The sequence below is a fragment of the Medicago truncatula genome, chromosome 1 (assembly GCF_003473485.1).
Source record: "Medicago truncatula cultivar Jemalong A17 chromosome 1, MtrunA17r5.0-ANR, whole genome shotgun sequence".
Classification (NCBI taxonomy): Eukaryota; Viridiplantae; Streptophyta; class Magnoliopsida; order Fabales; family Fabaceae; genus Medicago; species Medicago truncatula.
Genome location: NC_053042.1, coordinates 34,188,868 through 34,203,099, shown reverse-complemented (window position 1 = coordinate 34,203,099; position 14,232 = coordinate 34,188,868). Strand labels below are relative to the sequence as shown.

Genomic DNA, 14,232 nt, shown 5'->3' with positions numbered 1-14,232 from the left:
TTTGTCAACTCACTGCTTTGCTTTATTTTATTTTGCTAATGTCTAATTTTAAATTTTTTGCATACGCTATTTCTTGCTTAACACCGTATTTCCTTTCATCAAATGCATATATTGATGCAACAAAGGTTTTACATTGATTAAAAATATCAATAACAACATCTCTCTGTATAGTAGTTTTCACTTTTCAAGAGAATGGAGAAACCGAACGAACGAACCTTCATTTATTCTGCGCTGCATTAAAGGGATTGATTAGTTAGTAAGTGCAGTGCATGTCTGTATTTTATTTGCTAGTTGTCTAACGTACGCACGCACGCACCAAATAAGTCCCACATCGGTTAACCTTTGCAATTATTTAGCTTTTATATAACACGGAAATACCTTCTTCTAGTATCCCTTCGGGGACATCCAATAAAATTGGAATGAGGAATGATATAGAGAAATGGTCCAAATTATGTTTTACTCTTTTTTTTCTTCCTTCATCAATTCGTTCACCTGTGTCTTCCTTTGATTCCCTTGCCAAACAACACCCACCACTGCAAATGGACCGGTGTCACATGCCGATCGAATCGCGTTACCACCATCAAGCTTCCTTCAAGCTCACTAGTAGATACAATCCCTATCAGTATCAACATTTTCACTAAACTCACACACCTTGATCTTCGGAACAATTCACTCACAAGTCCTTTGCCTGAATTCCGTCCCCTCTTAATTGTGCTCCACACTGTGGACCTTAGTCATAACAACTTCACGTCAGTCCCATATGATTGCTTTAGAGTCATGTTAGGTTTAAGATACCTAAACATTAGCAATAATTTGAATCTCATAGAATGGATTTTTCCTGATTTGAGTGATCCCAAGTTACTCCACACCATTGATTTTGAAGCTACTAATCTGATAGCTTCATTACCACCAGATATGTTCGAACTGTTTCCAAGTTTGGATACAATTGTGCTTTCCCACAACAATTTGAGTGGATTACATCCCCTCTCGCTTGGTAATTCTAAAGTGACGTGTTTACGGCTCAACGACCAAGGGGAAGGTACTGGGTTTACGGGTGGCATTACCCTTATAACATCAATGATTTCTCTGTACAGTAGTTTTCATAAATGTATGGAAAAAAATTCTACAAACATCTATGTATAGTAGTTTTCACTTTTCAAGAGAATGGAGAAACCGAACGAACAAACCTTCATTTATTCTGCGATATATTAAAGTGATTGATTAGTTAGTAAGTGCAGTGCATCTCTGTATTTTATTTGCTAGTTGTCTAACGTACGCACGCACGCACCAAATAAGTCCCACATCGGTTAACCTTTGCAATTATTTAGCTTTTATATAACACGGAAATACCTTCTTCTAGTATCCCTTTTGGGAGGTCTGATAAAATTGGAATGAGGAATGATATAGAGAAATGGTCCAAATTATGTTTTACTCTTTTTTTTCTTCCTTCATCAATTCGTTCACCCATGTCTTCCTTTGATTCCCTTGCCAAACAACACCAACCACTGCAAATGGACCGGTGTCACATGCCGATCGAATCGCGTTACCACCATCAAGCTTCCTTCAAGCTCACTAGTAGGTACAATCCCTATCAGTGTCAACATTCTCACTAAACTCACACACCTTGATCTTCGGAACAATTCACTCACAGGTCCTTTGCCTGAATTTCGTCCCCTCTTAATTGTGCTCCACACTGTGGACCTTAGTCATAACAACTTCACGTCAGTCCCATATGATTGCTTTAGAGTCATGTTAGGTTTAAGATACCTAAACATTAGCAATAATTTGAATCTCATAGAATGGATTTTTCCTGATTTGAATGATTCCAAGTTACTCCACACCATTGATTTTGAAGCTACTAATCTGATAGCTTCATTACCACTAGATATGTTCGAACTGTTTCCAAGTTTGGATACAATTGTGCTTTCCCACAACAATTTGAGTGGATTACTTCCCCTCTCGCTTGGTAATTCTAAAGTGACGTGTTTACGGCTCAACGACCAAGGGGAAGGTGCTGGCTTTACGGGTGGCATTACCCTTATAACATCAATGATTTCTCTGAACAGTAGTTTTCATAAATGTATGGAAACAAATTCTACAAACATCTATGTATAGTAGTTTTCACTTTTCAAGAGAATGGAGAAACCGAACGAACAAACCTTCATTTATTCTGCGATATATTAAAGTGATTGATTAGTTAGTAAGTGCAGTGCATGTCTGTATTTTATTTGCTAGTTGTCTAACGTACGCACGCACGCACCAAATAAGTCCCACATCGGTTAACCTTTGCAATTATTTAGCTTTTATATAACACGGAAATACCTTCTTCTAGTATCCCTTTCGGGGACATATGATAAAATTGGAATGAGGAATGATATAGAGAAATGGTCCAAATATGGTTTTACTCTTTATTTTCTTCCTTCATCAATTCGTTCACCCGTGTCTTCCTTTGATTCCCTTGGCAAACAACACCCACCACTGCAAATGGACCGGTGTGACATGCCGATCGAATTGCGTTACCACCAACAAGCTTCCTTCAAGCTCACTAGTAGGTACAATCCCTATCAGTATCAACATTCTCACTAAACTCACACACCTTGATCTTCGGAACAATTCACTCACAGGTCCTTTGCCTGAATTCCGTCCCCTCTTAATTGTGCTCCACACTGTGGACCTTAGTCATAACAACTTCACGTCAGTCCCATATGATTGCTTTAGAGTCATGTTAGGTTTAAGATACCTAAACATTAGCAATAATTTGAATCTCATAGAATGGATTTTTCCTGATTTGAGTGATCCCAAGTTACTCCACACCATTGATTTTGAAGCTACTAATCTGATAGCTTCATTACCACCAGATATGTTCGAACTGTTTCCAAGTTTGGATACAATTGTGCTTTCCCACAACAATTTGAGTGGATTACTTCCCCTCTCGCTTGGAAATTCCAAAGTGACGTGTTTACGGCTCAGCGACCAAGGGGAAGGTGTTGGGTTTACGGGTGGCATTACCCTTATAACATCAATGATTTCTCTGTACAGTAGTTTTCATAAATGTATGGAAAAAAAATTCTACAAACATCTATGTATAGTAGTTTTCACTTTTCAAGAGAATGGAGAAACCGAACGAACAAACCTTCATTTATTCTGCGATATATTAAAGTGATTGATTAGTTAGTAAGTGCAGTGCATGTCTGTATTTTATTTGCTAGTTGTCTAACGTACGCACGCACGCACGTACGCACCAAATAAGTCCCACATCGGTTAACCTTTGCAATTATTTAGCTTTTATATATGACGGAAATACCTTCTTCTAGTATCCCTTCGGGGACATCTGATAAAATTGGAATGAGGAATGATATAGAGAAATGGTCCAAATTATGTTTTGCTCTTTTTTTTCTTCCTTCATCAATTCGTTCACCCGTGTCTTCCTTTAATTCCCTTGCCAAACAACACCCACCACTGCAAATGGACCGGTGTCACATGCCGATCGAATCGCGTTACCACCATCAAGCTTCCTTCAAGCTCACTAGTAGGTACAATCCCTATCAGTATCAACATTCTCGCTAAACTCACACACCTTCTTCTTCGGAACAATTCACTCACAGGTCCTTTGCCTGAATTCCGTCCCCTCTTAATTGTGCTCCACACTGTGGACCTTAGTCATAACAACTTCACGTCAGTCCCATATGATTGCTTTAGAGTCATGTTAGGTTTAAGATACCTAAACATTAGCAATAATTTGAATCTCATATAATGAATTTTTCCTGATTTGAGTGATCCCAAGTTACTCCACACCGTTGATTTTGAAGCTACTAATCTGATAGCTTCATTACCACTAGATATGTTCGAACTGCTTCCAAGTTTGGATACAATTGTGCTTTCCCACAACAATTTTAGTGGATTACTTCCCCTCTCGCTTGGTAATTCTAAAGTGACGTGTTTACGGCTCAACGACCAAGGGGAAGATGCTGGGTTTACGGGTGGCATTACCCTTATAACATCAATGATTTCTCTGTACAGTAGTTTTCATAAATGTATGGAAACAAATTCTACAAACATCTATGTATAGTAGTTTTCACTTTTCAAGAGAATGGAGAAACCGAACGAACAAACCTTCATTTATTCTGCGATATATTAAAGTGATTGATTAGTTAGTAAGTGCAGTGCATGTTTGTATTTTATTTGCTAGTTGTCTAACGTACGCACGCACACACCAAATAAGTTCCACATCGGTTAACTTTTGCAATTATTTAGCTTTTATATAACACGGAAATACCTTCTTCTAGTATCCCTTCGTGGACATCTGATAAAATTGGAATGAGGAATGATATAGAGAAATGGTCCAAATTATGTTTTACTCTTTTTTTTCTTCCTTCATCAATTCGTTCACCTGTGTCTTCCTTTGATTCCCTTGCCAAACAACACCCAACACTGCAAATGGACCGATGTCATATACCGATCGAATCGCGTTACCACTATCAAACTTCCTTCAAGCTCACTAGTAGGTACAATCCCTATCAGTGTCAACATTCTCACTAAACTCACAGACCTTGATCTTCGGAACAATTCCCTCACAGGTCCTTTTCCTGAATTCCGTCCCCTCTTAATTGTGCTCCACACTGTGGACCTTAGTCATAACAACTTCACGTCAGTCCCATATGATTGCTTTAGAGTCATGTTAGGTTTAAGATACCTAAACATTAGCAATAATTTGAATCTCATAGAATGGATTTTTCCTGATTTGAGTGATTCCAAGTTACTCCACACCATTGATTTTGAAGCTACTAATCTGATAGCTTCATTACCACCGGATATGTTCGAACTGTTTCCAAGTTTGGATACAATTGTGCTTTCCAACAACAATTTGAGTGGATTACTTCCCCTCTCGCTTGGTAATTTTAAAGTGACGTGTTTACGGCTCAACGACCAAGGGGAAGGTGCTGGGTTTGCGGGTGGCATTACCCTTATAGCATCAATGATTTCTCTATACAGTAGTTTTCATAAATGTACGGAAACAAATTCTACAAATATCTATGTATAGTAGTTTTCACTTTTCAAGAGAATGGAGAAACCGAACGAACAAACCTTCATTTATTCTGCGATATATTAAAGTGATTGATTAGTTAGTAAGTGCAGTGCATGTCTGTATTTTATTTGCTAGTTGTCTAACGTACGCACGCACACACGTACGCACCAAATAAGTCCCACATCGGTTAACCTTTGCAATTATTTAGCTTTTATATAACACGGAAATGCCTTCTTCTAGTATCCCTTCGAGGACATCTGATAAAATTGGAATGAGGAATGATATAGAGAAATGGTCCAAATTATGTTTTACTCTTTTTTTTCTTCCTTCCTATCAGTATCAACATTCTCACACACCTTAATCTTCGGAACAATTCGCTCACAGGTCCTTTGCCTGAATTCCGCCCCCTCGTAATTGTGCTCCACACTGTGGACCTTAGTCATAACAACTTCACGTCAGTCCCATATGATTGCTTTTGAGTCATGTTAGGTTTAAGATACCTAAACATTAGCAATAATTTGAATCTCATAGAATGGATTTTTCCTGATTTGAGTGATTCCAAGTTACTCCACACCATTGATTTTAAAGCTACTAATCTGATAGCTTCATTACCACCGGATATGTTCGAACTGTTTCCAAGTTTGGATACAATTGTGCTTTCCAACAACAATTTGAGTGGATTACTTCCCCTCTCGCTTGGTAATTTTAAAGTGACGTGTTTACGGCTCAACGACCAAGGGGAAGGTGCTGGGTTTACGGGTGGCTTTACCCTTATAGCATCAATGATTTCTATGTACAGTAGTTTTCATAAATGTATGGAAACAAATTCTACAAACATCTATGTATAGTAGTTTTCACTTTTCAAGAGAATGGAGAAACCGAACGAACAAACCTTCATTTATTCTGGGATATATTAAAGTGATTGATTAGTTAGTAAGTGCAGTGCATGTCTGTATTTTATTTCCTTGTTGTCTAACGTACGCACGCACCAAATAAGTCCCACATCGGTTAACCTTTGCAATTATTTAGCTTTTATATAACACGAAAATACCTTCTTCTAGTATCCCTTCGGGGACATTCGATAAAATTGGAATGATACAGAGAAGATCAGCATGGCCCATGCGCAAGGATGACACGCACAAATCGAGAAATGACCCAAATTATTTTGTACTTTTTTTGATTCCCTTCGTTGGCTGCAGTTATTGGCTTCTTTTTTCATCATCATCCCATGTGCTTCGCTATGATGTTCGAAAACAAACTTGACTGGCTTTTCACTAATCTTACTCATGGATGCATAGTGTCTCACTATCATATTTTTGGTTCTCTGTGTTGTTGCTAATGTTAATTTAATAGTTTTGAACAACCTATTGTAATTGATAGTTTTGTATTAAAACAACACTTTTAATTGTGTGTATAGAATAATTAGAAATATGTACTATAGTCTAAAATGCCATAGGAAGGAGGTAGTAGAATCATCAGGAAAATTACAATGAAGAGGGACCTAGAGAGAGGTAGCCATAGGGAGGAGGTAGAATCTTAATTAGAAATATGTCCTAGCCTACAATGGATGCAGATTGACAAAGAACCGGTTCGGCAGTGGGTTGAGTTGAAACATGATTTGTATTTGATGATCATGAATCCAAGTGTAGATGAATTGTATACTTAACCTACTACCTGGTCAGTTATCTCTTTCACCATCCGACAATTGAGTCAACATGTCTCCAAACCTCAACCAACAAGTTCATTCACTACCAGGCCACCATCAGAAGATTACAGTTTTTTTCTGTTTGAAGATTTCTGCATTACTTTTGACAAACCCGCCTCCATCTACTTAGCTCACAATCCCACATTTCATGAAAGATCCAAGCATGTCTTTATAAATTTCCATCTTATTATAGAAAAGGTCCAGCTTGGACTATTGTCTTCCCATAAAGCTATCATCAGACTTGGACATCTCAGGATTTTCAGATGAAGATTGGGCAACCAATATATACGACAGAAAATCGTTTGCAGGTTATTGTATATTTTTGGTACAGAGTTTGATAACTTGTCCCTCTAGAAAATAAAAAGTTGTGTCAAGATCTAGGCAGAATCAGAATACAAGACATTAGCAGACCTTGCAGCACATGTAGCTTGAATCCGATCTATATTATAGGAAATAAAGTTGAAATACCTCAAACAAGTGTATTGTGGTGTGAAAATTTGAGTGCTAAGCTTTTGCTTCAAACAGAGAAGTGGATGTGCACTATATCAGAGATCAGTTGTTGAGTAATAACGCGACTATAGCCTATGGTCCAACCTCAAATAAAATAGCAGATTGTTTGACCAAAGCTCTAACAACCATGAAGTTTAGTCAGCTAAGGAACAAGCTAGGAGTAGTCAAACCATCCTCTAGCTTGAGAGGGGCAGTTAAGGAATGATCATAGCCAGTTTGAAATTGTCTCCGACCGATAGCATGATATCTTGATTTAAATTTGTAGATTTTCTAAATCTCTTATCTTTCATCTGTAATTCGGAATTGTGTTATCTTATCCTAATTATTCTGTCTGTAGCAAATAGCATTTATATGATTAATCCAGCCTTCAGTTTTTTCTATCTTGTAGAATATATTACTCCTTTAGTTGCCCTTGAAATGGGAAGTCCGTTAGTGAGTGGACTTAGGAACCTCTTCATTGAGTATATTATCATATTTGAAATTGAAAGATCCCTTCTTATGAAACAAAGTGCAATGGAGTAAGATGGTCCCAGAATAAAGTTAGCTGAGTCACTACCAAAACAAGTTCTATTTTGGCTAATGTGTCAATGTTAGCGCAGTTTCTTTCTACAATGTTCAAGGGCATCTTTTGCAGCTGCAAGGATTTGATGATTTCCTGTTGTTTATCGAAGAAGGCTCTAATAAGTTGATGATCTCCAAGTGATATCTACTTGATGTCGCCATAAAATATTTTAACCTATTCACTTTATGGATCAGGTTGATGCTAACACCATCCACAATCCAATGCCCTCTGCAATGTTTCAGGACTAAAACACTTAGCACATGAGAGGGATCATTGGTGAAGAGAGATATTTTAATGCGGACACTATATACATGAGACAACCTAGTATAGTATGAGTGATATGCAATTAGGGAATAGTTACTATGAAAAGTAAGAGAACAGATGCAGGGATGTATAAATAGGTCCAATGCTCTTGTGGAATCTTGTTTGAGGAGGAGAAAGCTTCACTTCAAAATCTCTAGCTAAAAATGTAGTTTGGAGCGACCGTAATACACAGGAATTGAATTTTTGGAGTTTGGAGCGCAGTCATCTGAAGTGAAGAGTTAATTATAATATTTATAAGTAATTCCGTAAAACATCAACAACGGGGTGGTGGCGCAGTTGGCTAGCGCGTAGGTCTCATAGCTTCTGAGTTATCCTGAGGTCGAGAGTTCGAGCCTCTCTCACCCCATGAATTATTTTTTTAATTTTAATTTTAATTTTAATTGATAATTAATCTCTCGTAGTTCCAAGAAAGGGACAGTTGATATTTTTTTTGTTTGTTTTATGAAGAATGGAAAAATCGTACCAAAAAGCAACTTATCACGTCGTTTAGGAAGCTAATAACGTAATAACCTATATTTTTATTTATGTTTTGTTCACTTTTTTTTTTTTTTAAATTACATTTTTAAATTATAAGAATAATCTGTAAAATAAAATCTAAGTACATGTACATGTATCAAAAAAACTAATCTCATTGCATTAAATTATAAGAATAATCTGTAAAATAAAATCTAAGTACACGTGGATATGTATCAAAAAACTAATCTCACTGCATCTAAGTTTAGAAGGACAAGAATGAAAAACAACAACAACAATTTACATAAAAGTAGCACCATCTTTAACAAGCCAGTTTGCGCATGTTTTTCCTTCTTGAAGAGTGTGGTTGAAATTGAGATTTCAATCATAAAAGAAGTGTTTCTTCATACGGGATACCGATGGTGCATATGAGTGAGTTAAGGGGTGATTGTCTTCCAAAATAAGCAACGTTGACATTGAGTCAGACTTACATTGCGCATGTTTTTGCTACAACTTTTTCTTTCATACTCACATTCTTTTTTATTTATCTCTCTATTGCTTTGATTTTCGTACAATACCTATTTTTTCTTTACAAATTATAGTTGTCCCCATAAGTTGTCAACTAAAAGTTGTTTAAATAATACTCCTCAATAAAAAGACCAATGTTCCAAGCGAAATCTAAATTGTGGTCAATAGCAAACAGTTTAACATTCATGTTTGTAGTGTGATCACAATAATCAAAGCATCCAATAAACCAATCGCCACTAGAATTACGAATGATTCTACCATAGCCAAACGTTTATGGGTTGCCTAAGGAACTACCATTCATATTTTAATTATTGACATTTGAAGGAGGTGATTTCCAACAAACATAACGAGGAGGATTCCAATAAAAAAAATGTTTGGAAACACAAATATAAAAAATTTAAAAGAGAAAATGATTAAATGACGTGACAAAAGATTTCGTTTTTTATTTATTTATTTGTTTATTTGCTCAAATAATTTTTGTTTAAGATTGTGCCTATAGAAAACCTACTATGTCTTGAGGTGGTTTGCTAATCAGAAATGATAATCATACACAAAAGTGGAGACAAATATACAACACCATTCACTGTTACCTAATACATATATTTTTTTACATTTATTTTCTCCTTCTTTTCTTCTTTTCTTCTTTCCTTCTTTCCCTCGTTTCTTTTTCCCTCTTGTTTCTTTTGAGTTCCCTCTTTCTGATTCAGTCATTTCCCATGATCAAGAACAAATCATCTTTCATTCACTAATAATTTCTCGTCACTCCTTCATCTTTGTGCAGTGCCAGCCTCTCATGCTATTTCGGTCACTCCAGCTGCCGCCGTAACGCCGTATTCCTCCACTGTTCCTCCTCGTTTTCATGCTCAGGTTCTTTCCTTTCTCTACTCTTGTTTTTAGAATTTTAGTAGCTTGTAGTTATTGTTTTACCTTGGTTGAGGAAAACGTTGGTTTGATTCATAAATAGATAGAAAAAAAAATCTTAAACCCAAATCATTTTTGTTTTATTCCCACTTATTATCTCATTTCATTACTTCATTCTTCCATTTTTATCATGGGGTGAGATGGTTCCTTCATCATTTTCGTTTTCCCCCAATTTTAAATCACAAACCCTAAATTTTTGAATTCACTAAATAATGAAATTGATTCAGGTTTTATATAATGAATATGCTCAATATTAATTTTCTCAACTTAATTTCATGATTACAGACTTAGACATTGCTAATACTTAAATCTGATACCCTCCTTTGATTACAATTTTTCTCTTATATTTCTGTTATGTTTTTCTGTTGTGTTGAAATGTTTCTTTCTAATGACAAAGTATGTGAGGTACATTATGCGTGCTTATCTCGACGAAGTCCATGCTTACATTTTGAGTTATTTTGTGCAGATTTGGGGTGTCAATTGCCCCCACAATTGAACATTCATGGATAATCCAAATGCTTTTGTGGATAGTGGTAGTATTCATGATGAAGGCATAGAAGTTGACAACTTTAATGTTGAAAATGAAGATGCATGGTGGGAGCCTAAAACAGATATGTGTTTTTCTAGCATAGATGATGTTAAATCATTTTATAGAGAATATGCTTTGAGAAAGGGTTTTGATTGGAAGATTAGAACATCGAGAAAAGGAAAGGATGGGGAGGTATGCTACTTAATTCTTGCATGCACAAGAGATCGGGCTGAAGTGACGAAAAGTGTATGTACATTGAAGACACGTCCGACAATGGGAAAAAGTTGTCCTGCTAAGATTTGTATCAAGTTGAAAGCAGATGGATTGTGGTACATTAACAAATTTGAGCCTAATCATTCTCATCATACTAGCCCTACAAAGGCAAGGTTGTTCAAGGCTAACAAGAATATGGACTTGCATGTAAAGAGGACAATTCAAATCAATGATGATGCAGGTGTGAGGATCAACAAGACTTTTCAATCTCTTGTTAAAGATGCAGGCGGGCATGAAAATGTACCATTTAATGAAAGAGATGTGAGGAATTATGTTAACAAGGAACGACGTGCAATTGGAAAAGAAGGTGATGGCAGAGGAACTAATGTATGTTTTATTTTATTTACAAGTTTTGTAATCACCTTGTATATATGGATATTCCATCTTAATTTCCTGTTTGTCCAAATTTGCAGGACAACAATTCTCAAAGAGTGACAAATCAGTTTGACAGCAACATCTACATTGAACCATATGTTGATGTTGTAAGTGGTGGAAATTTGCTAGATGCAAGTACAATGGTAGTTAACTAGTATGGACAACTCTAATATTTTTTGGACAAAAGCTAATGCACTCACTGCTAAGAAGATGAAGTGGCCTTTTGTGTGTATATAACAAGACTTATATAACAATGATATTGTGTTTTTTGGTGGCCAGATCATGGGGACAAAGGTCTATACATAGTCATGAATTTCATTTTTTTTTTTTTTTGGGAAAACATGTCTGTAAAGTCAACATTAGGTACAATGTTAGTTAACTTATGTAATTTAAGTTTTATTTTGTGATGTACTTAATCAACCATAGAAATGGTGTTGCAGTAATGGACAAATTAGTGAATATAATGCAGCAATGTTATTTTGCAAGTTCATGTCAAAACTCTTAAATTCCATACAACTTATCAATGAAATATTATGGGTGTGCGCTTCTTATGTGTCTTGTATCATTGTAAGGTGAAAAAATAGTCTTATGTTTTTCTTGTTAGATAGGAAGGACTTGTCTTGTTAGATAGGAAGGAATTGTCTTCTATTTTTCTTGCCTAGCTTCCTGTTGGTAATGTTGCAGGTTTAGGTGCAGCTTGTTTTATCTGTTTTATTTGTTTGTGTTTCGGGTGGGCAATTTGTTTGGGTGCTCGTATGCACGCCAGTTTTCTGCTATTAGCAGGTGGCCTTGTACTTTGCTGTTTCGGTTTGTATATGGGGGAGGTGTTTGGGTGTTTTGTTTTGTTTGTTTGGTTTTCATCTATATGCGGAACCTTTTGTAGCCCTTTCTTGTGGGAGTTTGTTTGCTTCTTGCGACATCTTAGCCTAATAAATTTGCCGTTTTAAAAAAAAATAGTCACAACTTAATATTTGAGAATAGAAAAAAGATGTGGTTAATCTTTTTGTTAAATATCATGTATTCACTTCAAAGATTTGGTTAATTTGCAAGTTTCCGCAACCACCTTGTTAACAGTACTAGCTGCCTTGTTAAATTACAGTTTATCATCAAGATACTACAAGACTAAAATTGAACCTGTCATAAATAGTTGGCACTTAATAAATTTCAAAAGCAATCATTACCATTATCATAATACAATACATTTCTATTATGATACAAATACTATGATTTCAATCTTACATAATTGTTTTAAACAATCACAAAATAGTCAACAAGTGTAACAAATAAACCCTTCAATTTTCCCCTAAAACCTAAGTACATAAGTAACAAAAAATCACCATAGCAGCAACAAAAGAATGATACTCCAATTCCTTTCTTCTCAACATACAAATTGACATTTAACTTTTCAAATTTCTTATTGCTCATTTCCTTCATTATGTCGGAACATTTACAAGCTTGTTGAATTGGTGTTGTTTCGGATAATCCAATCCATGTAAAGAAGACAACAGTGGTCAACAATCCATGTGAAACGGGCGTGCACACAGTAGGAAAGCAAAGCCGCAACAGCCCAACATTGCAGCAGCCAACTCGCACAATGCTAGGCAGAAAACTGAGCATAAAATGTCCACTGCAAAAGCACAGCAAATGCAGCTCATAAAACTCTCAAAAGCTGAAAACAATTCTATCTAAACAACACCACACAACACTAACAACAATATCACAACCAAAACAACTAACCACCCTTTCTTTTCAATTGTGTCAAATTGAAATTGGAAGAGTTTCTAGACATTTTTTTCACTGCAAAAGGCAAACACAGTCATGAAACAAATCAACACAATGTTCATAGCTTCACACATAAAACTTTAGCTATGAAGAAAAAAAACCCAAATAAACTTTCAAACATGTTTAATGACAAACGAAATATAGTTTCAAAGGGAAATTAAATAGTTTACCTTTTTCTTTTTAATACCCATAGCCATCAAAATAAAAACTGAAGAACACATTGAACACCATAATTTCAGATCAAATTGAAATTGAATGTAAAAGGAACCGGATATGAGATTGTCATACATGATGAAGGAGATGGAGATTTGAGATTTACCTATATCAATTTGCTTCAATCAATGGTGAAATATCAGAGGAGAACTTGCCGATTGGAGGTGATGTGAGAGAAGAGAGAAGAGGTTCGTAGGGAGAGGGAACGCACGGCAATGAGCAGGGAAAGAAGAAGATAAATTGGATTTTCCAAAACTGTCCTTGGTTTAATGTTGAAATTTCGAAATTACCCATCCTTGTAAATATGGTGTCGTATATTTGTCTATGGTTTTGTGTCTGAGTATCATTTCTGCTAATCAGAAATGATAATCATACACAAAAGTGGAGACAAATATACAACACCATTCACTGTTACCTAATACATATATTTTTTTACATTTATTTTCTCCTTCTTTTCTTCTTTTCTTCTTTCCTTCTTTCCCTCGTTTCTTTTTCCCTCTTGTTTCTTTTGAGTTCCCTCTTTCTGATTCAGTCATTTCCCATGATCAAGAACAAATCATCTTTCATTCACTAATAATTTCTCGTCACTCCTTCATCTTTGTGCAGTGCCAGCCTCTCATGCTATTTCGGTCACTCCAGCTGCCGCCGTAACGCCGTATTCCTCCACTGTTCCTCCTCGTTTTCATGCTCAGGTTCTTTCCTTTCTCTACTCTTGTTTTTAGAATTTTAGTAGCTTGTAGTTATTGTTTTACCTTGGTTGAGGAAAACGTTGGTTTGATTCATAAATAGATAGAAAAAAAAATCTTAAACCCAAATCATTTTTGTTTTATTCCCACTTATTATCTCATTTCATTACTTCATTCTTCCATTTTTATCATGGGGTGAGATGGTTCCTTCATCATTTTCGTTTTCCCCCAATTTTAAATCACAAACCCTAAATTTTTGAATTCACTAAATAATGAAATTGATTCAGGTTTTATATAATGAATATGCTCAATATTAATTTTCTCAACTTAATTTCATGATTACAG

At 35.8% G+C, this 14,232-nt stretch overlaps 1 protein-coding gene, 1 long non-coding RNA gene and 2 other non-coding genes across 4 annotated transcripts; 3 read left to right on the top strand and 1 right to left on the bottom strand.

The window, feature by feature from the left end:
- Window positions 1–6,088: 6,088 nt before the first annotated feature.
- On the top strand, window positions 6,089–6,191 carry LOC112417920 (U6 spliceosomal RNA). Its single transcript, XR_003008307.1, has one exon. It is a non-coding gene; the product is annotated as a U6 spliceosomal RNA (small nuclear RNA).
- Window positions 6,192–8,388: 2,197 nt separating this feature from the next.
- TRNAM-CAU (transfer RNA methionine (anticodon CAU)) lies at window positions 8,389–8,473 on the top strand. The gene is given in 2 exon segments: window positions 8,389–8,426; window positions 8,438–8,473. It is a non-coding gene; the product is annotated as a tRNA-Met (tRNA).
- Window positions 8,474–10,498: 2,025 nt separating this feature from the next.
- LOC120576833 (protein FAR1-RELATED SEQUENCE 4-like) lies at window positions 10,499–11,683 on the top strand. Its single transcript, XM_039827379.1, has 2 exons — window positions 10,499–11,158; window positions 11,245–11,683. The coding sequence occupies exons 1-2, from the start codon at window positions 10,532–10,534 to the stop codon at window positions 11,359–11,361; spliced, it is 744 nt and encodes a 247-aa protein (XP_039683313.1). The 5' UTR covers window positions 10,499–10,531; the 3' UTR covers window positions 11,362–11,683.
- A 685-nt stretch (window positions 11,684–12,368) lies between these two features.
- On the bottom strand, window positions 12,369–13,535 carry LOC120577083 (uncharacterized). The gene is made up of 2 exons (XR_005643105.1): window positions 13,159–13,535; window positions 12,369–13,003 (listed from the first exon to the last, which is right to left on the bottom strand). It is a non-coding gene; the product is annotated as an uncharacterized lncRNA (long non-coding RNA).
- Window positions 13,536–14,232: the final 697 nt, after the last annotated feature.

Bases quoted from the DNA above. Each gene is read 5' to 3' on its own strand.
- LOC120576833 (XM_039827379.1), top strand. From the start codon at position 10,532: ATGGATAATCCAAATGCTTTTGTGGATAGTGGTAGTATTCATGATGAA. The intron at 11,159-11,244 runs GTATGTTTTATT...CCAAATTTGCAG, and splicing joins GTGATGGCAGAGGAACTAAT to GACAACAATTCTCAAAGAGT.